The sequence below is a fragment of the Gopherus flavomarginatus genome, chromosome 6 (assembly GCF_025201925.1).
Source record: "Gopherus flavomarginatus isolate rGopFla2 chromosome 6, rGopFla2.mat.asm, whole genome shotgun sequence".
Taxonomy (NCBI): domain Eukaryota; kingdom Metazoa; phylum Chordata; order Testudines; family Testudinidae; genus Gopherus; species Gopherus flavomarginatus.
In genome coordinates this window covers 33,300,034-33,325,838 of record NC_066622.1, presented here as the reverse complement: position 1 = coordinate 33,325,838, position 25,805 = coordinate 33,300,034, and the positions used below count along the sequence as shown (strand labels likewise).

The 25,805-nt window shown below is 54.1% G+C and overlaps 1 protein-coding gene across 23 annotated transcripts in view; it reads left to right on the top strand.

Moving 5' to 3' along the window:
- NRXN2 (neurexin 2) overlaps window positions 1–25,805 on the top strand; it is a 340,672-nt gene that overhangs the window by 33,879 nt on the left and 280,988 nt on the right. For all 23 annotated transcript variants that reach the window (XM_050958842.1, XM_050958853.1, XM_050958848.1 and 20 more), the window contains exon 3: window positions 18,382–18,399. In XM_050958842.1, coding sequence (XP_050814799.1) covers window positions 18,382–18,399 — 18 coding nt within the window. The remainder of the gene's footprint in view (window positions 1–18,381; window positions 18,400–25,805) is intronic.

Genomic DNA, 25,805 nt, shown 5'->3' with positions numbered 1-25,805 from the left:
GGCAAAAATGTCTGCCAATGCCTGGCTCACGCTTCTATCCCTGGTGTTGCTTAGAGCTACTGCTTCTCGCTATCGGGTGGCAAAATCCGTGAAGGTCAGTATGTACAACTTTCCTCTGAGTGTCTTTTTAGGGAATGGACCCAGAATATCCACAGCTACATGCTGAAATTAAACCTCAATAATGGGGAGTGGCTGGAGAGGGGCCTTGACGTGGTCTTGGGGCTTTCCCACCCTCTGGCACACCTCACAAGACCGGACGTAGATAGAAATGTCCTTACCCATTCCCTCTCAGTGAAATGACTTCCGCAAATGGTCTTTGGCCCTATTCACCCCAGCATGACCACTAGGGTGATCGTGGGCTAAGCTCAAGAGCTTTTCCCTATACTACCAACTGTCTCTGAGGATGCCAGTCCTCCTTGTACCCACCAGAAGGGATTTTCTTGTACAAGAGTCCTCCTTCTACAACAAACCTGGACATATTGGAAGAGCTGAGAGGTGGTGGGTTGCTCCATGCCGCCGTCCAAGCTCCCTTAAGGCTTTCATCCACTTTCTGCTTGGCCTGGAACTGCTCCCGTGATGCTAGACACATTAGTTTCTTGCGGGGTTGTGGACTTGGGCTTGGTCCCACTGGAAGCGATGCAGGTGACAGGGGTATCTCCATCGACTGTGAACCGCTCTCCGCTGGCGCACTGGGTTGTATTTCAGGTTCCGGTTGATCATCTTGCGCCGGTTGAGCTGTTGCTGCAGGTGCAGGCTCTGTGGCACCCTTTGGTGCTGGCTCCCCTGACTCTGGTGGGGTTGCAAGCACAGGCTCTGGTGCTGACTGCTTCACCAGTTCCGATTCTTGGGCTGGTACTGGCTAGGTCCTAGGAACTGGATCTACAACTGCTTCCAGAGACTTTGGACTGGGGTCTGGTTTCACCACCTCTGGCTGGATCCCTGTAGGAGGCTCAGGAATGGAGTTAGGTGTGGAGGCCTGTTTAGCCTGGCTGCAGGTGACTATCCCCGCCCATTTTGTTAGCTTCACATGGTTGGCTAAGTCTTCTCCCTGCAGCATGAGAAGAAAGCTAGTAGCAGTTGGTGCAGATGCCAGAAGGGGCAACCCGAGCAGATACCACACCATCGGTGTCAGCCCAAGTCCTCACCTTGCAAGGAGGAGCCCTCCACACAGACAGGGAGACCCCAGATGCTCTCTCATCCCACCATCCTACTCTCCAATCACCCATCTCGCCCCAGCCCAGTCAGCTGGATGATGCTTCAAATGTAATGAGCTAGGGCATGTGAATGCCTACTGCCCCAAGAGCACCACCTGACTGCAACTCATGACCCTGGGGTCCCAATGAGAGCCTTCAGGCCCAGATGCCTTGCAAATGCCCCCAGAGCCAAGGGAAACTGTGAGTGTGGGTGGGAGGAAGACTACTGCATGGAGAAATACTGGAGCACAGGTGTCAGCTATTCACCAATCCCTGGTGAACCCCAAATTCATCGACCCAGAGGCCCAAGTGATGGTGCAACCCTTTAAGGCCAACTCTTTTAACTTGCCTACAGCCAAGTTGCCTGTCCAGTACAAGGGCTGGTCAGGAATATGGACTTTTGCAGTCTATGATGATTATTCCACCTCTACCACCATGCTAAGGCTGATTCCTCACTCTGGCAGGTTGAGTACAGAAGGTGGGTCCCACAAGGATTTGAAAAATTAATACTGGCTGCTTCAGGCTGATATTAAACTCCCAAGGTCACAGCTTCTCTCTGACCTTGGATGGGTAGATGCTGCCACCACCCAAGTGCAAAAAAACCTTTTGGACCCAGGAAGGCACACTTGGGAATTCATCCCTGTGGGGTACCCTCAAGCCCTTTCACACCCCCCCCCCCCCGGCCAAGAGCTGAGAAAGAAAAACAAAGGAAATCAGCTGTTGCCACCAGCTAATTAAACAACATGTGCACAAACCTCTTAGGACACAACCCCACCCCAATCCTGTTCTTAAAAAGGGTAAATTTTATTAAAACCGAAAAGAAAGAAAATACATCTGGAACTTAGGTTATTGCTAGATTTAAAAAGAGCAAATATAATTAAGCATCAAGAATGGTTTTCTTGAGGTCCAGCTTAATGGTTACAAGCAAAACAAAAGCATTTGGGGGTTAGCACAGAGGAGTCCACAAGCCAATAAGGAAAAAAAAAAAAAAAGAGAAACCTAATTGTGTCTTCCTAGACATTCCCTGATCTACTTACATATCTGGAGGTTTCAAATAAGCAGTCTCTAGGTATGATCTGATGGTTTTTCATACCTGGCTTAAAGCTTCAGTCCTGTTCCTGCTGTGTGTTTCCTGTCCCCGGAGAACAACAACAGACAGACAAAGGGAAAGTTTTTTTTTTCCCCCAATTTTAAAAAGTTCTAGCCCTGCCATTGGCTCTTTTGGTCAGGTGCCCACTCTCTCCCTTTTGCCTCTGGGCTCTTTTAACCCTTTACAGGTAAAGCAAGTAGAGAACAGCTACTAACAGGGATTTTATAGCTAGCTTGCTGGCTGGGTGTCCATAAAAGGGAGCTACCCTCCCTTCTTTTATCACACCAGCCTCCCTGCCATCCCGGATCAGACCCAGGGGCTCATCCAGTCTGGTATTCCCCCACCTTCCCTGCCACCCCTTATCAGACCCAGGGGCCTATCCAGTGTGGTATTCGTCCCCTCCCCCGCTGCCACCCGGAGCCCATCCAACCTGGTCTCCGCAACAGTGGCCAGTCCCAGTTGCTTTAGAGGAAGGAGCCAGAACCCCTCACTGATGGGATAACCTGTCCCCCAGGAAGGTCTCCCGGCCTCCCATGGAGATCAGTTTAAAGCCTGAGGCAGTGCTAGGGTTTGCCCAGGATAACTGTAGTGGTGCCAGATCACGCCCTTCACCTGCATAGTTATACCAGGACCAGCACTGCGTGTGGGTGTGTATGGGCGAGAGTTCCACCAGGAATCCTGGGTGAGGGATGGGGCTCCAGAGCTCCTGGCATGGTCCAGCAGAATCTGCCTTGGGCCTGGCTGTGTTTCCCAGCACCTTGGCCAGCTGTTGTCACCAGTGCTCCCCTGGCCAGGGGGGCACAGAGCCCTGGCAAGGAGGGAGAATAGGGTTCCTGGCATGGGGGGGAATGGGAGACCTGGCATGGGGGCACAGAGCCCCTGGCATGGGATAGAGGGGAAGGTGTACCTACAGCCCATGGCATGCAGGGGAGAATGGGAAGCCTGGTACTGGGGGGTAGTAGGGTTACAGAGCCTCTGGCAATGGAGGAGAATGGGGTACCTGGAGTGAGAGAGGGGAAGCTGCAGGGAGTCCCTGCGAAGGAGGAGAGCAGTGGTGAGGCTGGAGGGAGGCAAGGAGCTGGGGTGGGCAATGTGCTGGTCCTACAGTCACTGTGAAGCCTGTGCCACCTGGTGGTCTCTGGCTCCATGGAGTTTCCCTGTTGCCACCCACTCGGTGGGGGAGCTGACATGATGTATGTGTCTGCCTGTGGGAAGGGTGGGGGGCAGAGCAGAGGTACAAGGAATCACAGCCTCATAGGAAGCACCTGGGGATGTTAAACACCTAAAATCCTGCAAGTGCCTCTTCATCTGCACAGTGATTCCACACTGCCAGAGTGACACTGCGCAGAGAGACACGGGGGCCCAGTGGTTAGAATGGGGAAGGGGGGCTGGGATTCAGGACTCCTGGGTTCTGTCCCAGCTCGGAGAGGAGAGTGGGGTCTACTGGGTTAGAGAATCAGGACTTCTCGGTTCCTTCTGTGACTGAGCAGCTGTGTGACCTTGGCCAAGTTCCTTTTCCCGCTAAGTTAACTGGGGACTTGTGTGGGATGAGATTGGGCTCTGTTTGGGGGAGCAATCTCATCCCAGCCATGTGGTGTTTGTTTAGCCAAAATGTGTGTGTTCATGGCTATGTCTGCTTGGCTGTGATCCCACACTGGGTAAGCTGTGTCTGAGTTGCCCCAGCCAGCAGAGGGGGAGTGCTCCCTGGCCAGTCACTAGCAGTCTGTAGGGGAGAGAGAGTGTGTGTGTGTGTGTGTGTGTGTGTGTGTGCAAGCAGATACATTTACTCATGACACATCACTCTCCCCATACACTCTCTCAAAAACACACACAGATAGACAATACTCAGGCAAACTCAGAGCATGTACGTGCACACACGATACTCTCAGTACACACAGGCAGATGTGCAGTACACCCACCCAGATAGCACTCACATACATAACACACAAACACTCACACAAAACATACATGTGTACAGACACGTGGAGAATGACGCAGTCACGCACTGTTCACACAGGCAGGCACCCAGTAACACAGAAACAGTCACGCAACACAGACACACGCTCACATGCAACACTCATAGATTCATATATACACACAGAGACGCTTTCTTAAAAACACAGATAGAACCAGGCACTCTCAAAACACTTCACGCACATGCGCACACACTACTTATAGATGTACAACAAATGTACCAACAGAGACACAAGAAACACATCCACTCATAACATGCTCACACACACGTTCTCTTTCTCTCACACACACAGACACACACACCCCAGTCATACAAACACACCTGTACAGACACAATCACGCAGACACACAACACACGTTCCCAACTGTCACACAATACACCCACCCACTCACACAACACACACAAACACGGCAGATGCACACAAGACAGCCAGCTACTTGCTCACCCACCCATCTATGCACAGTGCGCTCAGCCACACACAGACACACATCTCCTTCACCTTCCATGCACAATCCACCCACACATCTGCCCACACAATCTGAATCCTGGGTGACAGTTGTCTAGGTTGGTTGCCATGGAGAGAACTGAGACAACTATTGACTGCTTGGTGATTGTTTGTGTTTCTTTCCCATTTGCTATGGAGACAACTGGGCCAACCAAACCTTCATTGGCTGTCGTCTATGGCCGCTTGCCAGGGATACAATTGCACTGGCTAGCTTCCTGGCGGCTGTTGTCTAGGGCTGGTTGCTATGGAGACAGTTGGTTGGGCTGGCTGACCCTTGGCAACTGTCCATCATTGCTGCGGAGATTGTGCTGACTGAATTCTTTGGCTGAGGCCAGTTTCTATGGACAACAGTGTGGTGAGTCCTCAGTGACTGTTGCCTAGGCTGGTTGCCCAGGGGACAGTTTTGCTAACTACTCTTCAGTGACTGAGGAGGTTTGGGTGGGTGTAATGGGGGGGGGGTTGCTGAGTACAATGAGATGTTGGGGGAGGACACTGCGTGCTAGGGTGTGTGAGGTTGCTTGGCTATGTTACGTGTAGGAAGATGAGGTCATGGGGTGCTGTGTACTGGGATGTTAGGTTGTCTGGGTGGAGGATTATGATGTGTGTCTCTCTGTACAAGGGACAAAGGGTGTTGTGCAGTAGGGTGTATGGGTGAAGGGTAGACCTACCAGGAGTGTAGGGTGTCTGGTTGAAGGACTGTGTTGTTTGGCAGTGTGCAGAAGGTGTTGTATGGGTGAAGGATTATGCTGTGTGAAGGAAAAAAAGTATGGATATGATCTTGTGTGTTAGGACCTTGTTGTGTGGCTCTGTCCAGAAGGTAATATGTATGAGTGAAGGACTACACTGTGTGTGTGTGTGTGTGTGTGTGAATACAAGGATATGGTGCGGGGTGTTGTGTAGTGGGATGTTTATTGTACAGGTAGAGGATTGTGGTGTGCGGATGTGTTTTCAAGTAGTTTAGGGTGTTGGGTACTGGGGTGTTTGCATGGTTCTTCCTGTGTATGCTGTTTTTTGTGTGTGTAAATACTAGATGTACAGGAGTGGTGTGTAGTAGGGTGTTAGGTTGTAGAGTTGAAGGATTATACTCTGTGTATATGTGTATGTACGCAAGTGGTAGTGAGTTTTGGGGTGTTAAGTTGTATGGGAGAATTGTGGTGTGTGTGAGTACAAGCATTATAGGGTGTAGGGATGTCAGGTTGTATGGGTATGCTGGGGTGTATATGTATATAAGGAGTATTGAAGTTGTTTGGGAGATTTATGCCATATGTGCATACGGTGGACATGGGCCGTAGAGTGCTGTGTACGAAGTTGTATACATACAGCATAAACTTTCACCCATACAAGTATCTAGGGTGTAGGTGTGCAGATGTAGGGTTATGCTCTGTGTATACAAGTGGGATAAGGTGTCAGTTGTAGGGTTGTATGTGTAGGAGTATGCTGTGTATACAAGTGGGATAGGATGTTGCGGTGTTAGGCTGCACGCCTGTAGAATTATGCTCTGTGTGTGTGTGTACCGGTAGTGTAGGATGTCAGGGCAGTGTGAGGGTGTAGGCATATCAGTCCTGCTGTGTGTGGAGGTGTTGTGGGATGATGGCACGAGTTGGGACTGATGTGGTGGCAGGGTGTGCCTGCATGTTGTGTGTTAGGCATGGGTTAGAAGTACAGCAAGTGCCCTGATGGGTGTATGGGTCAAGGGCCATGCTGTAGCAGGGTTGCTGGCTGGAGGGAGAGTGCATGCTTTATATTACAGGGGCTGTCCCAGCTTGGCACCTGGACCCAACCGCATGGGGAGGTGCCAGCCTGCCTGTCCCTCCCATTCCCTCCCACAATGAAGGGTCAGGAGCTCCCAGGGTGACTGGTCTGGATGGGATCTGGGGTGTGTGTGAGTGGGGATGGTGGTAGAGGGTGGATCAGATTCTGGACGGGAGAATGTTTGTCGTCTCTCTCCCTCATTGATCACTGAGCCTGCTCGGGTGCCCATGTTATCCTGATCCACATTATGTCACAGCCAGGAAGGGGCAGTGAAGGGGCTGCAGGGCTAGGGGACAGGGTGCCAAGTCCTTGAGGTGTCCCCCTTTCCCTGTACTCAGCTCATGTTCCTGACCTCCCTGCTCTTCCTCACTTCCCCTTGCTCAACCCCCTGCCCAAACCCCTGTTGATTTTTATTTTTTTTCACTTTTCCATTCATTCTTTTCTTCATGTCTTTCCCTTCCTTTGTCATGCTTGCATTCCTCTTTTCTTCATTATTTTGTTTCCCTTTCCATCTTTTTTGTTCTTTTCCTCCTTTTTTCCATTTTTGTTCTTTTTTTATTCTTTCTCATTCTTTCATTCCTTGTTTCTCTCCTTTTTATCCTTTCATTCTTTTGCTCTTTTCCTTTATTCATTCTTCTGTCATCTTTCCTTTCTTTTCCTGTTTCTGCTTTCCGTTCTTACTCGTTCTTACATCCTTTTATTCTCCTTTTTCCCCTTTTTCTCATTCTTTCTTTCATTCATTCAAATTTTTCATCCTTTCTCCTCTTCTCTTTTTTTTTTGTTTTTTGTTTTTTTTCCCATTTTTTCAATTCTTTTCTTTCCCGCCATCGGCCCTGACGTCCTCTCCCCGGGGCCCCCCACCTGCTCCTATTAGCACTGTTCACATGTGGGGAGCGCTGACTGTGGTGCTCTGGTTAGAGCTGTGCTGCCGCCTGGCCTGGATCCCCCCAGCGTGTGCCTCTCTGGAGGGTTGGAGGAGGCTCTCCGGGCCCAGCCATCCGCGCTCAGTCTCTGCCTCTGCAAGGACAGCCCAAGGTCAGCTGGTGAAGAGCTGCCAGGAGACGGGATGTGGAGAGAGCTTGCCCATCCCCGCCTGCACGCCTCCCAGGAGGATGGCTTTTCCGCATGGCTTGTGCCGTCTGAACCCTGTGCTGAACAGCTGGGCACCACCAGGTGGTGCTAAGGAGTCCTTCCCCCCACCAGCTGTGCCACTGCCCGCAGCTGGCAGGGAGTGTGAAACTCGCTCAGTGGAGCCAGTGTGGAAAGCTAGGGGTGTCTGTGCAAGGGAGGGAGGCCCCCAAGAAAGCTGGGATCTGCCTTTGCAAGTAAGTAGGGGGAGGTTGGGGGTGGGATTCACTTGGAATCGAACCCTCCTCCCCCTCTGGGTTGGGTTCAGCACAAAATGCCCGTATTTGCCTCCCTGAATGACACAGAATTCCTGAGTCATCTTATTGCTGTAGTGTCTGCCTGCCCTGGCTGAGATCAGAGCCCCTAGCAGGCCGGGTGCTGCACGGACCACCCCACCCCCCTGCTGAGATCGGAGCCCCTGGAGGGTGACAGGCCAGGGGCACACAGACCCCTCTCCCCCATGGCCAAGATCAGGGCCTCAGGTGGTCTGGGTGCTGCACAGACCCCCAACGCTGGCTGAGATCAGGGCCCCCAGCAGAACAGGCACTGCACAGATCCCGCACTGCTGAGATCAGGACAGGCACTGCACAGATCCCACATGGCTGAGATTGGGGCCCCTTTTGGGCTCTGTACAGACATATAGTGAGAGATGGTCCATGCCCTGAAGAGCTTACAGTCTGAAGAGATAAAGGGTGGGAGGGGAAACTGAGGCATGGGGCGGGGAAGGGACAGTGGCAAAGCTGGGATACAACCCAGCATCTGAACCACAAGCTCCCTGCCCATGTTTGTGCTGCATCATCGCTCTGATCATTGTGCACGGTGGAGAATTCCCACAGCGTGGGAACACCGGGGGGGGGGGTTGCGGGGAGGGGCTGTGGTTCATCATTTACTTGAAGCACGTGTAGCCTGGGAATCTTGTATGAGTCAGGGTCAGCCCTGAAATGGGTTCCCTTAGGATGGTCTAGATTCAGCCCTAGTGTGGGGGCTCTAGCACAGGTCTTGGGCACAGTGATGCTGGTTGGATTTGGCCCTGGGGTGGCAGCATAGAACAGAGCGTGACCACACTAGAGGGGTTGGATTCGGCCCTGGGGTGGGGGCTCTAGAACATGTTGAGAGAGGTTTGGGCCAATGTCCGTCATTGCGCGGTTGGCTCTAGAGGGCTGCCTGGGGAGCAGTGTGCCTCACTAGGGCATGAGTGTGGGGACTGCACGTCCTCCCCTTGTATGGGGCGGGCAGTGGGCACGGCCCTTGAGCACTACTAGTGAGCAATGTGTGCCACTGTTCTGCCTGTCTCACCCACTAGTGAACATGCTGTGTGCTGCTGTCCTGATGCTGCCCTGTGCAGCGCTGTGCCGTGTCGATGGGCTGCCTGGCAGCTGCTATGTGAGGCATATGCCAACCCCATGTTGGGGACGGCTTGTCTGGGAGCCCAGAGCTTGGCTCCTGCCCAAGCCAGCGGGGGGCCACACTGCAGACTGAGAGACATGCACACTTCCGCAGATCCACCAGCAGACCCATAGACAGACAGACAGACACACACACACACACACATATACCCCCTGCAGGCCCACAGACAGACCCACATACATTCCACAGTTCCATGCAAACCCCACAAACCGACCCATGCACACATGGCATGCACACCCTGCAGACCCACAGACAGGTACACCCCCTCCCTCCATACAGACCTACAGACAGATACACCGCCGCTTCGCAGATCTACATGCAGATACACACCCCGCAGACCCACAGGCAGACAGACACACCCACGTACATTCCACAAACTGACCCAGTGGCAGATTTAGAGTTAGTGGAGCTGTCATAAACAGATAGTTAAGGGTTAATGTCTCTCCTGGCTGACACCTGACCAGAGGACCAATAGGGGGACACGATACTTTCAAATCTTGGTGGAGGGAAGTCTTTTGTTTGTGCTCTTTGTGGTGTTGTTGTTTGCTCTTGGGACTGAGAGGGACCAGACGTCTATCCAGGCTCTCCAAATCTTTCTGAATCAGTCTCTCATGTTTCAAACTTGTAAGTAATTAGCCAGGCAAGGCACGTTAGTCGTATTTTTGTTTCCTCAACTTGTAAATGTTTGTTTTTGCTGGAAGGATTTTACCTCTGTTTGCTGTAACTTTGAACCTAAGGCTAGGGGGAGCCCCGCTGGTCTATAGAAATCTGATTACCCTGTAAAGCATTTTCCATCCTGATTTTACAGAGATAATTTTTACCTTTTCTTTCTTTAATTAAAAGCTTTCTTTTTAAGAACCTGATTGATTTTTCCTTGTTTTAAGATCCAAGGGGTTTGGATCTGTGTTCATCAGGGAATTGGTGAAGCCTCTCAAGGCAACCCAGGGAGGGGAAAGTTTTGGGGGGACAGAAAGTGCCCCAGACACTGAAATTCTTGGTGGTGACAGTGTTACCAGATCTAAGCTTAGAAGGGTCCATGCAGGTCCCCCACATCTGTACCCTAAAGTTCAGAGTGGGGAAAAAACCTTGACATGGTGAGCAGTGGTGTGGGATTTTTAGGAATCAAAAGCCAGTAGGATTTTTTTTTTCTCCTTTCTAGCTGCTTGGAAAGCAGCCTGAGGGCAGAGGTGTTAAGTTTTTTTAACAAGGGTCTTTGTTAAGAGGAGGCTTCAAGCTGTGAGCAAGCAGACAGCAAAAGGAATTTATAAACTGAATTGTTTTCTTTCTTTCTACCTCTCGGGTATAGCTAGTTAGAAAATCTCTGTTAACCAAGCAGCCCTGAGCTGAGTGCATCCCAGTCAGTGAGCTGCAGAGGGGTGTGGCCAGCACAAGAAAGCAGGAAAATAAGTACCAGTGAAACAGTTAACAAACTAGGACTGGCTAGGCTGGACGCAGAAGAGAAAGCCAAAGAGGCTGACCACAGGAGAGCTATGGAGATAAAACAAAAAGAGATGGAGATCCAGAGGGAGGCCCACCAGCAGGCCCTGGAATTAGCAAAGGCTAAGCCGAATGTACCAGCCAACCCTAACAACCCTTCTCCAGGTACTGTTTCCCATCCCAGAAAATTCCCCACCTACAAGGCAGATGATGATACTGAGGCCTTCTTAGAAAATTTTGAAAGGGCCTGCCTTGGGTACAACATCCCTACAGACCAGTACATGATAGAGCTGAGGCCACAGCTCAGTGGACCCTTAGCCGAGGTGGCGGCTGAAATGCCTAAGGAACACATGAACAATTATGATCTTTTTCAAACCAAGGCCAGAATCAGAATGGGGCTAACACCTGAGCATGCCCGCCAGCGGTTCAGAGCCCTAAGGTGGAAACCAGATATGTCATTTACCCGACATGTCTACCACACTGGAAAGAATTGGGATGCCTGGATATCAGGAGCAAATGCTAAAACTCTGGAAGAGCTGTCCTTCTTAATGCAAATGGAGCAGTTCTTAGAGGGTGTTCCTGAGGAAATAGAAAGGTACATCCTAGATGGGAAACCCAGAACTGTAACTGAGGCGGGGGAGATTGGAGCCAGATGGGTGGAAGTGGCAGAAAAGAAAAAAGCTACTAGCAAGGGGAGCGAATATCAGAGGGGGCAAAACGAAAATAAACCCTATCACTGGAGGCAACCCAGGACCCCACCTACAACCCAACGAAAGCCCCAGACACCCTATTGTCCCACCTCACCAGTCTCCAGCAACCCACCTCGGCCCAGTGACCAGTCAGTTGGGTGATGCTTTAAATGTAATGAACTGGGACATATAAAGGCCAACTGCCCCAAGAACCCCAACCGAGTACAGTTCATTACACCACCATCACACCAAAGATCCCCAGGCCCAGATGCCTCTCAAATACCCTCGAAGCGAAGGGAAACCTTGAGAGTGGGCGGAAAGAAGGTTATCGCATGGAGAGACACTGGGGCACAAGTGTCAGCTATCCACCAATCCTTAGTGAACCCCAAATTCATCAACCCAGAGGCCCAAGTGACAATTCACCCATTCATGTCAAAATCTTTAAACTTGCCTACAGCTGAATTGCCTGTACAGTACAAGGGCTGGTCAGGAATGTGGACTTTTGCAGTCTGACAATTATCCCATCCCCATGCTACTGGGGGAAGACTTGGCCAACCAGGTGAAGCTGGCCAAGAGGGTGGGGATGGTCACACGCAGCCAAGCCAGACAAGCTTCCACACCCATCTGTGTTCCTGAGCCATCCACAAGGACCCTGTCTGTGTTACCAGAGACCCAGACAGAGGTGGTGGAACCGGATCCCCTGCCAACGACTGCAACAGCCATAGTGCATACATTCCCAGAACCGGAACTGGAAAAGCAACCAGCACCAGAACAGTTGCCAGCACTGACGCCAGCACTTGCAAACCCATCTACCACTCCAACGCCAGAGGGCACCAGCGGGCCTGAACTGGCAGAAGCAGCAGACAACCCTACCCAAGAGGCTCAGCCAGAGCCTGAAATATCACCTAGTGCACCAGCGGACAGCGGTTCACAATCAACGAAAACAACCCCATCACCTACATCGCTTCCAGAGGGACCAAGCCCAAGTCCACAGTCTAAGGAGGAACTAGTGTCTCCAGCCTCAAGGGAACAGTTCCAGGCTGAGCAGGAAGCAGATGACAGCCTTCAGAAAGCTTGGGCGGCGGCACAGAGCACCCCACCGCCTCTCAACTCTTCTAACCGATCCCGGTTTGTTGTAGAACAAGGACTTTTATACAAGGAGACTCTTTCTGGTGGACACCAGGAAGACTGGCATCCTCAAAAACAGTTGGTAGTTCCAACTAAGTACCGGGTAAAGCTCTTGAGCTTAGCTCATGATCATCCCAGTGGCCATTCTGGGGTGAATAGAACCAAGGGCTGGTTGGGGAAGTCTTTCCACTGGAAGGGAATGGGCAAGGACGTTGCTAAGTATGTCCAGTCTTATGAGATGTGCCAAAGAGTGGGAAAGCCCCAAGACCAGGTCAAAGCCCCTCTCCAGCCACTCCCCATAATTGAGGTCCCATTTCAGCGAGTATCTGTGGATATTCTGGGTCCTTTCCCAAAAAAGACCCCCAGAGGAAAGCAGTACATACTGACTTTCATGGATTTTGCTACCCGATGGCCGGAAGCAGTAGCTCTAGGCAACACCATGCTGGCCACTTCTGGGAGCGAAGCAGCGCGGAGGGAGGGAGGCAGAGCGGGCAGGGGGCCGCCTTAGCCCTGCTGCTGGGATGTCTCTACATGCCCCTTATGGAGCTGAGGGCAGTGGGTCTCTGTGCGCTGCCCAGGCTGGGGGCAGCGTGCGGAGCTGCCTCCTCCCCTTCCCCACAAGGGGCACACAGAGATGTGCCAGAAGCCAGCTGCTTCCGGGAGCAACGTGCGGCCATCGGCCATGGCATGCAGACAGCCTGCCTGCCTGAGCCCTGCTGTGCCACTGGCAAGGACTCAGGGGCAGGTTGTCAGATATTTGTCCTGCATTTTGGGGGCCACCCTATCGTTTGGGCCCTGTGCCACTGCATGGTTTGTTTCATGATAAATCTGCTCCTGAATTGACCCATTCACATGTGGCGTGCACACCTTGCAGACCCACAGACAGATGCACACAGCTTGCAGGCCTACAGACAGATACGTGCCCACCCCCCCAGCAGACCTACAGGCAGTGGTAGACCCACGTGCGTGCCCAGAGTCGCTGTCTCCTCCTTTCTCCCTCTCCCCAATGTGCCCTATTTCCCCACTCCAGCCTTCCACATTCGATGGCTGTTTCAAGCCCCCAGACTCACTGGATCATCCCTGCTGCCCTTCCCTGAGATTCCTCCTTGCCCAGCAGGGCTTGCGGTGGGGCAGGGAGCAGAGTCTGAGGCTGACACAGAGCCTGGTGTGCAGGTGCTGACTATTGGAACAGCCAGGCTTCTAGGGGCATGGGGTGCTGGTCTCCCAGCAAGGTCTGCTCCCTGCAATGCCTGGCCCCCATGGGGAAAATGGTGCCTTCCCTCCCCTAGCGCATCCTGCACAACATGGAGAGGGGAAGGGTCTCATCCCAGGTCATGCTGGGACCCAGGTGTTCTAGCTCCCAGGCGCCCACTAGACCCCACTCTCTGCACAGGACTGAGGATAGAACCCAGGAGTCCTGGCTCCCCCCAGGGTGACAGGGGAGGAGTAGGTTTGGTTGGAGATGCCCCCTTTTTTCCATCCTCCTCCCGCCATGTGTTAGAGCCCATGTCATCCTGGCCAGCCTTTTGTTTGGGGTTGCCATGGAAACCCGCTCTTGCCACCCACCCTGCTCATTTTGCTCAGTTATCACTAAGGAGGATCCAGAGAGGCTTGGTGCCTCTGCACCCCTCCCACACCCTGCCATGCACGGAGTTGTGGGCATTGGGGTCTCTAGTGGGAGTATATGGCTTGCATTGGGGTGTCTGGTGGGGGTATGTGGGGTGCATTGGGGTGTCTGGTGGGGGTACGTGGGGTGCATTGGGGTGTCTGGATGGTATGTGGGGTACATTGGGGTGTCTGGTGGGGGTATGTGGGGTGCATTGGGGTGTCTGGATGGTATGTGGGGTTCATTGGGGTCTCTAGTGGGGGTATGTGGCTTGCAATGGGGTGTCTGGTGGGGGTATGTGGGGTGCATTGGGGTGTCTGGATGGTATGTGGGGTGCAGTGGGCTATCTGGTGGGGGTATATGGCATGCAGTGGGGTGTCTGGTGGGGTTATGTGGGGTGCATTGGGGTGTCTGTGGTGAGGGATGTCTGGGGTGTCTGGATGGTATGTGGGGTGCATTGGGGTGTCTGGTGAGGGTATGTGGGGTGCATTGAGGTGTCTGTGGTGAGGGATGTCTGGGGTGTCTGGATGGTATGTGGGGTGCATTGGGGTGTCTGGTGGGGGTATGTGGGGTGCAGTGGGATGTCTGTTGTGGGAGGTATCTGGGGGATGCTGAGGGGTGCATTGGGGGACTCTAAGCACTTACTCCACCGCAGCCCCCCTTGACAGAGGGGTCTGGAAGAGAATGACCCCTCCTCCAACACACTGACCCAGCAGACTTCTTGTCACAACCCCAGCACCTGGCTGTGGGGGAAGAGAGCACAGAGCCACGCTTGAGCCTTCCCCCCTACCCCGCCCGATCATTTGCATACAGAGTTAATAATGTTGCATGGGGCAAGGGGTGATCAGTCCCTGGGAACAGCTGGTGGAAGTGCAGCCATTGAAGGGAGCAAAGGCAGGTGTGGGGAGACATGGACAGAGCATTCCTGACTCTGACCCATTTTATGGAGAGGTGTGTGTGTGTGTGTGTGTTGGGGGATCGGTGTGTGTGGGTCAGGACTGAGGAGCACCAACAAAGATATGGGGGGAAGTCCAGAGCTGGGATCACAGTGGGCTGCAGGTCAGGATTGAGGGGGCTGGCAGGGCTGTGGGGAGGGGGGGAGCCCAGGCCTGGGATTGAGGGTCACTGGTAGGGCTCTGGCGGATGAGTTCTGGGCTTGGATGGCAGGCAGGGCCGGTGCTTCTATTAGGCAACCCTAGGTGGTCGCCTAGGGCACCAGGATTCGGGGGGCGGCATTTTGTGCACTCCCCAGGGGGTGCATGGGAGCTTCCGGTTCCTCTCCCATTGTGCTGCTGAAGAAGGACCTTCTGCCGACGTGCCGCGGAAAACAGCGGCAGGCAATTGAGCAGCTCAATGACTGCCGCTGTTGCCTGTGGCATTTCGGTGGAGGGTCCTTCGGCGGCGCGATGGAAGTGGAACCCCCCCGAATTCTGCCTAAGGCGCCAGAAACTCTGGCACCGCTCCTGATGGCAGGGGACTGTGGGTTGGGATTGAGGGCACCGGAAGAGCTGTGTCGCTCTCCCTTAGCTGTTTTGGCTGCTGTCCCTGGTTCTGATAGCTAGAGGGGGGGGGGTCCATTGGTGCCAGCGTGGAAGGGGTGAGGACTCTGCGGTTAGCCTGTTGGCCCCAGTTATTGGCTGTGAGCTCCTTGCCTTAGTCCGTTGTTATGAATTGCTTTACTTGTTGGTTTGGCTCCGTTCTGTAGAAGTTGCAGAGTTGTGCTGAGGGGTGGGAGCCTTGGGCCTTGCCCCATGTGTTGTGTCTAGGGGCATGGCTGGTCACACTCTGTTCAGACATGGACTTCCTTCAGCAGGCCCCCAAACTCCAGCCCTCGTGGTCACAAGGTGGCCTGCCTGAGTCTGCAGCGCCTGCTATCTCAGCACAGGACTCCATCCCCAGGCCTGCTGATGCCCTCCGGTCCTGACCTGCAGCCCACTACTCACTCAGCCCTGGGCTTCCCCCCCAGCTCTGCCAGTGCTCCTCAGTGCACACTTGCAGCCCTCTGCCATACCAGCCCTGGTGCCAGAAGGCCTCACGTTTCCTCACTCAGTGAGTCTGGGAATGGTTAGTAAGGGACTAAAGAAATAATAAAGGTTGATCACAAAACATTTAGTTACAATAGAAAATGTCTATCCTGTATTGAGCTCTGTGCAAAGCCCAAGTGTCAAACCCAGGCATCCTGCTTCCAGACCTGGCCCTCTACACTCACCCACTGGATCCTATTCCCTCCCCAAAGCTAGGAATCCTGGCTCAGCTCCACCCCTTGCTCTAACCACTAGACACCACTCCCCATGAGCTGGGAATAGAACACAGGAGTCCTGGTCCTTTCTCAGGGAGGGCACCCGTGAAGATGAGTGAGCTCATGGCTCCTGCCTACTGTGTAGCCCCACCAAAGCAGCTCAGCCAGGTGTTTACATCATCAAAAGGGCCTTCTGTGCAGGGCTCACATCCCAGCCAAGGATGGGGCTCCTCCTACAGATCAAAGGCAGCTTTTGAATCTAGCCCAAACAACAAATTGGAGAAATGATCTGAGGTAAACAAGATGAAGTTTAATAAAGAGAAATGCAAAGTGCTCCTCTTAGGAAGGAACAGTCAGTTTCACACATACAGAATGGAAAGAAACTGTCTAGGAGGGAGTACGGCAGAAAGGGATCTAGGGGTTATAGTGGACTACAAGCTAAATATGAGTCAACAGTGTGATACTGTTGCAAAAAAAGCAAACGTGATTCTGGGATGCATTAACAAGTGTGTTGTGAGCAAGACATGAGAAGTCATTCTTCTGCTCTACTCTGCACTGGTTAGGCCTCAACTGGAGTACTGTGTCCAGTTCTGGGCACCGCATTTCAAGAAAGATGTGGAGAAATTGGAGAGAGTCCAGAGAAAAGCAATAAGAATGATTAAAGGTCTAGAGAACATGACCTACAAAGGAAGGCTGAAAGAATTGTGTTTGTTTAGTTTGGAAAAGAGAAGACTGAGAGGGGACACAATAGTTTTCAGGTATCTAAAAGGGTGTCATGAGGAGGGAGAAAACTTGTTCATCTTAGCTTCTAAGGATAGAACAAGAAGCAATGGGTTTAAACGGCAGCAAGAGAGGTTTAGGTTGGAAATTAGGAAAAAGTTCCTAACTGTGAAGGTAGTTAAACACTGCAATAAATTGCCTAGGGAGGTTGTGGAATCTCCATCTCTGGAGATATTTAAGAGTAGGTTAGATAAATGTCTATCAGGGATGGTCTAGACAGTATTTGGTCCTGCCATGAGGGCAGGGGACTGGACTCGATGACCTCTCGAGGTCCCTTCCAGTCCTAGAATCTATGAATCTATGAAACCCAGCTCCTTCAAGATAGCCCCCACCTCCGCTCTGTAGGCTCCCAGGGTACCATGTGGGGCTGGAGTCAGGGAGTGGGATCACCAGCAGGGGGTGGGGTTTGCAGCAGTGCGAGGGGGAGGGGAGCTGGGATAGGTCCATGTTGAGAGAGCTAGGGGTGAGGGGCACTGGTGGAGCTGGGTGTGGAGCCCAGGCTGGGATGGCCGGGGCTGTGGGTGGGGGTGAGAGGCACCAGCGGGACAGGGTGTGGAGGCCAGGCTGGGATGGCTGGGGCTGTAGGTGGGGGTGAGGGGCACCCGCAGGGCTGGGTGTGGAGCCCACGCTGTGATAGCCGGGGATGGGGTGAGGGGCACCAGGGGGCATTGGCTTGCACAGATCTTGTCCTGTTATGATTGGTTTGGTCTGTCACCCCTCCCTCCCCACTAACCGTCCCCCCAATATCTCTGGCACTGTGGTGGGGGGGAGGGAAATTTAGTGTCTGTAAACTGGGACCCCAGACCCTGCCAACTCCATCCTGGAGAGTCTGGGGACCAGAGTGAGGGTTCCGCATGGAGATCCCCACCATGGTCCTTTGGCTCCTGTCCTGCCCACTGCCCTGGGGAAGAAGCCCACGGTGGGGAAACTGTGGGGCAAGACTGGGGGCTTGGAGAACACAGCATACTGTGCTGCTCCAGCCTATTTCCCCCTTCCCCGGGGCAGCTTGGCCCCCTACTGTGTCTCCCCACCCCCAAAGGCAGCATGGCCCCCTATTGTCTATCCCCACCTCCTAGGGGTCAGCATGGCTCCCCACTGTCTATCCCCACCCACTAGGGGCAGCATGGCCCCATACGGTCTACCCTCCTGGGGGCAGTATGTCCCCCTACCATCTATCCCTGCCCACCAGGGGCAGCATGGCCCCCTATGGTCTACCTGCCCTCCCCCCCCCGGGCAGCATGGCCCCCTACCGTCTATTCCTGCCCACCAGGGGCAGTGTGGCCCTCTATGGTCTATCCTCTCCCCAGGGGGCACCATTGCCCCCATGGTCTCTTTACCTAGTTATCTATAAGTGTGTGCCTATGCTGGTGGCCTGGCCCCCCCTTCACTAACTCCCTCTCTTTCTCTCTCTGTGTGTCCATCTGGCTGCGTCTGTGGGGGTGTCTCTGGCAGAAGAGCACACGATGGAAGGTGAGTGACCCCTTTGCATTCTCTGTGCTGGCTGTGGATGGCGTGGGTTGGGGCCATGCTACAAGAAGCAAATTAATGTCTTGCTATGGGGGGGGATGCTATTTCCTGCTCCCTCAACCTGTGGGGGTCCATTGAGAAGTGCCTGGATTTGGGAGGCTCCTGGGTGACTGGGTTGGGGTTCCCCTGTGTTCTTTCCAACAGCGCCCTAGCTCTGTGCTCCCCCTACATGATGGTGAATTGGATCCCAAGCGGTCACTTACTGCCGGGGTGTCTGTCTCGGGGTTGCCCCTACAGCCAGGCATCGCCAGTTGTCTTGGGATCCCCCCAGCCCTCCAGGGTTTGTCTCAGTGTGGCGGGTAAGAGCACAGTAATAGCAGTCTGTCTGTGTGGCTGTTTGCCCCACACGAGGAGGGGTCATATACCGCTTTGTCGCTGGGGCAGGGTGGGGGTACATATTGGATCCTGTACGTGACCGAGGGGGTTGGGGAAGGACTGGATCAGAACGGAGATATTGGGGTGGAGAGCTTCCCAATCCCCACAAACGCAGCCCATAAACACAGCCCACTGCTCTCCTAGACTGGCATAGTCTGTAGGGGGCGATCCTGCCCTGGGGGTGGAATAGACTGCACCACACAAATTAGAAGGCACCCCAACTTCTGAGGCCTTCCCACCCGCCTTCCTGCCCCCAAGCCCCTCCTTCCTGGGCTCCAAACCGCCCCCTTTCTCCCTACTCCTTGAGGGGTTGTCTCGCCTGTGGATGTAGCCTTGGCATTTGGAGGCAGGGCTGTGACCTTGATTTGATTGTGATTTTTGTGGAGCTTGTCTAAGAGACCAGGGAGGGAGGTGGTATGGGGAGGGCGTGTTGCCCTTGTCTGTCCCCCATGCAGTAATTGGGGGATGGATTGCACGGGGAGTTAAAATGGGCAGGGTGCTTTGGTGTGTCAGTACAGTGCATGTGTGCTGTGTGGTAAGTGCAGTGCCTGGAGGTGAGTCTGTGGAGGTTGTGTGCAGATGTGAGTGCATGTGGGAGGTGTGGGGTGGGTATGTGGTATCTATGACAGCATTGTGAATGTGTGTACAATGAGCATGAACGAGCACTGTGTGTGTGTGTGCGTGTTCAGAGTGCGAGTGGTGTGTGTGTATGCTCAGTGTGTGAGTGGTGTGCATGTGCATTCTCTGAGAGTGTGAGTGGTATGTGCGTGCTCAGAGTGCAAGTGGTGTGTGTGTCTGTGCAGAGTGCTTGGTGGTGTGTGTGTGTGTGTGTGTGTGTGTGTGTGTGTGCAGAGTGCATGAGTGGTGTACGTGCTCAAAGTGCGTGAGTGGGGTGTGTGTGTGTATGGGGCAGGTATGTGAGTGTAAGTACAATGTGTATGCAGGGCCGGTGCAACCCATTAGGCGACCTAAGCGGTCGCCTAGGGCACTACCATTTTGGGGGGCGGCATTTTGGGTCCTTTGGCAGCAACCGCGGCGGCCGGATCTTCAGCTGCCCTGGTCGTCATCGGCATTTAGGCAAAGGGACCTGGGGCAGGAGGGCACGGGGAGGGTTGCCTGCAGCAAGTAAGGGGGGGCGTGGCATGCAGGGGAACCGCTCCCCACCCCAGCTCACCTTTGCTCCGCCTCGTCCCCTGAGCACGCTGTCCCGCTCTGCTTTGGCGCCGCAAGCCTGGGAGGGAGGGAAGCAGAGTGGGGTGGAGCGCTCAGGGGAGGAGGCGGAGCAGAGGTGAGCTGGGGTGGAGGACGGTTCCCTTTCATGCTGCACCCCCCCTTACTTGCTGCTGGCAACCATCCCCGTGCCCTCCTGCCCCAGGTCCCTTTGCCTAAATGCCGATGACGACCAGGGCGGCTGAAGATCCGGCCACCGCCGTTGCTGCTGGGCCCATAGGAGGCTGGACTTGGGAGGCTGCCCCCCAGCAGGCTGGGGTGCTCCAGGGAGGAGAGTTTGGTGCTGGATGAGTCGGGATGTAGATAGCACCCATTTTGCAAGCAGACCCAGGAGTCCTCAAGCATGGGGGAATCCAGCAGTGGCTACCTGCTCTTTTCCCACAATCCCCCTGGCAGCTGGCTGGCTGAGTGCTGCAATAAATAATGGGCAAGGGAGAGGGGTTGGCAGTTGTGGGGTTCCCAGGGCCTGAGGGGAGCCATGGGTGTGTGTCAGGGAGCTTAGGAGGGCTCAGGGGACCTGTGAGGTGAAGCCTCTTGCCTGTATTTTCTCTGCCCCCTCACCCCCACTCGCTGTGTGAGGCTTGTCTCCGAGCAGCCATCTTGAGACAAACCAGCTTAGAGACCATGCTCCCCTCTAACATGCTCTCTATTGTCCCCATTGCAGAGACCCTGCTTCAGTGCACCCCACATCCACCCACGGAGATCATGCTGCCTACCCCCATTGCAATCCACACACCCCCCCCGGAGACCATGCCCCCCCCCCCTCCATTGCAAGAGTGGGCTTAGAGCTGGGAGCCAGAACTCCTAGGTTCTAGTCCAGCTCTGGGAGGGGAGTGGGTGTTGCTGGTTGGTGGAGCAGGTTGTGATTCAGGGTGGGGGCTGGACACTCTGAGGGCTGCTTCCCTGGAGTGTGATTGTGCCTGTGTCACGAGCAGGGGGACGTTGTGTATCTCTAGTGGAGCATGGATGCAGTGTGTGTGAGAGGGGAATGGGACTAACTCTTTGGCGGGACGATGTGTCCCTGCTTATATCTCCCCCTCCCCTACTTCTGTTCTGCTGCTGTGTCGTTGCACAGCGCCTGTGTGGAGTTTGTGTGTGTGGGAATTTGTGTCAGTCTGTTCTTGAATCCTGCCACCATTTTGTCCCTTGGTGCCCTAATGAGGAGAAAGTGACTGGCCGTGTGTGTGTGTGTGTGTGTGTGTATGTGTGACTGGCTGTCTCCCTGGGGTTGTGCAGGGGTGCAGCTGTCTCTGTGTGTCTGTCTTTTGGGGGGTTACAAATTGTGTGCGTGCACTGACTTTGTGTGTGTGCAGGGGTACAGACTGTGTGTGTGTGTGTGTGTGTGTGTGTGTGTGTGTGTGTGTGTCCTGGCACCCCCTGGTGCTGTGTGCTGCAGTGCGGGGGATGGACAGGCATCTGTGCTGGGGAGATAAGATTTAGCAGCATGGTGACTTGATGCTGTGTCTGCTCAGAACGGGGAATCACCGAAGAGAGGGGTGGGGACTTGGGTGCTGCAGCCTCCCCCTCCCACTGGGTGAAGAGGCAGGGGGCATAATGGTGGGGTGAGTTACGTTACAGAGGAGGCACTTGGTTTGCACAGACAAGAATATGGGCACAGCAGCCTAGGTATCATGTGCGCGGGGGTGTAGAACCTGTGCCACTGGGATGGGAGGCTGACCACCTGTCAGTGCACACAGACACTTGCCTCCCATGCATTGTGTGGGTATAGAATAGGTGTGCAAATATGCAATGTGGAATATAGCCCTCCTGCGTGTTTTCTGTGCATTCCCCCCTGCTTGTGGGTTAGTGTTTTGCATGGAACGTGCCTTTCCTGTGTGTTTGGCTTGTGTAGCATGTCTGTGTGTAAGCATGTTGGATGCATGATGTGCTTCCTGAGTATTCCGTGTGTGTATATGAGGGAGCGTGCCATGTGGAACATGCACCTCCTGTGGTTTCTGAGTGTGCAGAGTAGGGCTGTGGGTGAATGTGTTGGAGCACCCTCCGTTTCCTGTGTTCCCCATGTATGGGATGAGAACATGCATACAGCAATATATGGACAAACACAAAGAACATGCCACCTGTGGAGCCTGCATATGTCTGCATGGGAAATGAGATGCTGTCTCCTCTGCATGTATTGTGTTTGGAGTAGGTGCTGCCCATGGGAGTGTGCATGTCTCTGTGGGTGTGCTTGTATGTTCATGTCTGTGTGAATGCATGTGTATATTGCCTGTGTTTTGAACCCACACCACCTGTGTGCAGAGTCTGTACAATAGGCCCCACCTTTCCCTTGCATGTGCAGAGAAAGCAGTCCTATGCATCCTTTGGCCTGCACATCACTGGCATGAAAGATGTGCACATGCTCACATGCATGTGCACACACACCTCTGCCATGCCTTCTCTGGCTCCTTGAACCTCCCATCTATGCCCCACAACCCCACACCTCTCCCACACAATGAATTTCCCTTTCCTAGCGCTCCCCATTTGAAGGCTGGGGCGTACAGCTGCAGCTCCCACCCCATTAGTCCATGACTCCGAGTCCCCCTGCCCTTATTCTCCCTAGCACCCAAACTCCTGAGGGCCAATGGCCTTGTGTTATGCTAATGAAGGGGGGCATTGGAACCAATGGGCTGGTGTTTTGCTAATAAAAGCGGTATTAGAACCAGTGGGCTGGTGTTAGCTAATAATAGGGGCCATTGGGACCAATGGAGTATCAATATGCAAATAAAGGAGATTGGAACCAATGAGTTTGTGTTATGCAAATACCTGAGCTGTGATTTGCATTATTTGGGGGCCTGCACTGTTATTAATCTCCTGAGCGGCGGCTCCATGCCGATTACGAGCCTGTCATTAACCGACATGATCCGAGACAATGCAGGGCATGTTATCTGGGCACCTGGGCTAGGCCAGTGGACGGGGCCATTAATCACCCTCCACCCCACTAGCGAGGCTGCTGTGGGCAAGCACAGGCTCCTGTGTACATGAGTGGGTGGGCATGTGTAGCGTGCACACACGTGTGTGCATCATGGTGTGAAGGATCGGATCAGGGTATGAGGGGACCTACTCAAATGTGTGCATGTGGCATACAGATGTGTGTGAATGGGTGTGTAGGGGCACGAGGGAGGATGTAAGATTGTGAGTATCACAGGGTTTAGGGCCAGGAGAAACCACCTGATCTGTATAACGCAGGCCAGCACCCGCACACCAAACCTGGCACCTGAGACCAAAGCCCACCGGAGAATAGACTGTTCTGTGCCACAGGCAGAGAAGAGGAGGGACCAGAGTGTTCTAGGCCTGAGGCCGATGAAGTGAGAAATACCCAGGTGATCTTGGCAACCGACCTGCGCTCACACGCTGCAGAGCAAGGCAAACTCCCCCCCCACCTTCGGGCCCTGCCAATCTGACCTGGATAAAATTCCTTCCTGAACCCACATGGGCCACCAGTCAGAGCCTGAACATGAGCAAGAACGAGCCAGCCAACCCCTGGACAGAGAATGCTCAGTGCCACCTCAGAGTCCTGGCCCTCCCCACCCAACATCCCATCTCCAGCCATGTGCAAGGCTGTGTGGCATATTCAACAGTGCATGTGTCATGCTGTGACTGTAACGGTGCATGTGCGTGCTGCAGATGCTGAATGTTGGGGCAGGTGCAAGCCCATGTGGGAGCATGTTGTACATGTATCAGGATGTCCTGGTGTGTGTGTGTGATATACCCCAGTAGTCACCATGTTCTGTTGTATGCGTGTTTGACATGTGTTGGCATGTTGGAGTGTGTGTGTGGCGTGTACCCATATGTGACTGTGTAACTGTGTGTTTGTGTCCATAGGCTAGGCAGGTGCACATACATGAGAGGTGTGTACTGTGTGTGTGTCTGCATGGGGGCATGAGGGTAGGAGTATGCATGCAAGGGAGGGTCTGTGTAAAGTGAATGTGTGAGGGAGGGTTGTGTGGCCTGTGTGCAAGTGAGGGCCTGTACGGTAAGTGTCAGGAGGGCACAGGTGCTGGGGGTTCGCGTAGCAATGGCTGTCTGTGCTCACACAGCTGTGAGCAGTTGCCAGTAAGGAGGCTAGGGTTGGACCCCAGTGGGGACTGGGTGTGATTTACAGCCTCCCAACTGCCAGAAGCTGCTGCATAATAGAGCTGGGGTCTCCTCGTTACTGTTGGGGGCGGGTGGCTGGGAGAGCAGGGCTGCAGGTTGGGATTGAGGGGCACCAGCTTCATCCTTCCTTCTCGTGATGCCAGTGGAAACGGTCTTCCCCGCATGGCTTTCTCTCCACAGGGCCCCGTCCTGCCAGGGTGTTGGGGGGAAGCTGTAGTGTTAGAACAATATGGCTGCCACCGTCATGCCTGAAGGATCCTTGGAGCTGGTCTCCATGGTGACAGGAGGAGAGCAGACAGCATCCTAATGTGCCAGGCCTAGGCCTATGGAGGGGGGTGTTTGGGCCTGTCAGCTTCCGTGCAGCTTCCACTCCCATTCTTCCTTCCCCTCCCCAGTCCTCCCTCGGCCCCACTGCAGCCTTTACATCTGCACAGAAGCCTGCTGTAGCCCCCCACCCACCTTCCCAAGCGCCCACCCAACTGTGGCCATTAACTCTTCACCCACTGTAGCCCTCACAGCTTCAAGCTCCTGCTCCACACAGAGACTCCCCCCGGCAGAGTGTCCCCAATGTGCAATCTGGGGGAGTCAAGACTCTGGCTGCAGTTGGCCCCCAGTAGCCAGGTGGCCAGTTGGGATATCACTGAGCAGCACGGCCTACTGGGAATCAGGCTGATACCCAGCAGACTCGTTTCACATCACCCTGTGGAAGATGGTGAAGGGATAGTGGCTTCTTATCACCCACACTGCCGCCAGCCACCCCCGCCTCGGATCGGAGCTCGCTCTTTCCAGAGGGGTAAGGCCCCGTGTCCCATTTTCCACCCCCCTGAGCCAGGGGTTAGGGCATGAGGATTCCTGGGTTCTGTCCCTGGCTCTGGGAGGGTAGTGGTGTCTAGTGGTTAGAGCAGGACTGCATGAGTTTGGAACCAGGACTCCTGTCTTTGAAGGTCAAACTCTCCTGCCCCTGCAGGGTATAAGCCCTACAGGCTGCAAGTGGGTGCCTTTGGGCTCGGTGGGGGTGGTGATGGGTAAGGGGGAGCATGCGTCTTGGGGTGGGGCATCTGGGTGTGGGGCAGAGAGGACTCCATGCCATTTGCATGAAATTGTCTTGGATGCAGCTGTCTGGCACGAGGAGAGGAGCGCACACGATGATGAATGAAGTGGGAGGTGCTGGGGCAGGCAGGAGAGGAATATTAATGCCTCCTGCTCCTGCCTGCCCATCTTCATCCTCACCCGCAGGCGAGGGGTGGGAGAGGAGCAGAAGGAGGGGCTGTTTGGGGAATTAGCTACCCTCTGCTTCTGGCCTCCCCACACAGTTCCCTCCATGGGAGACAGAGGGTTGGGACACTTGGCCTGGTGGATCCCCTGTGATCTATCCCCCCCCCACCCCAACCTATCGGGACGCAGCGTGGGGACTGGGCAGAGTGGATTTCAGCGGTTGATCCCAGGAGCTCTACCCCCCACACCCTGATCTCTCAGAAGAGAGCATGGAGCCTAGTCTGGGTGAGTCCCAGTGGTTGATCCCAAGGATCTATCCCCCCAATCTGTCAGAAGACAGTGCAGGTCCTGGGTGAATCCCAGCAGTTGATCCCAGGAGCTCTACCCCCCACACCCTGATCTCTCAGGAGGGAGCATGGAGAATGGGGTCGGTG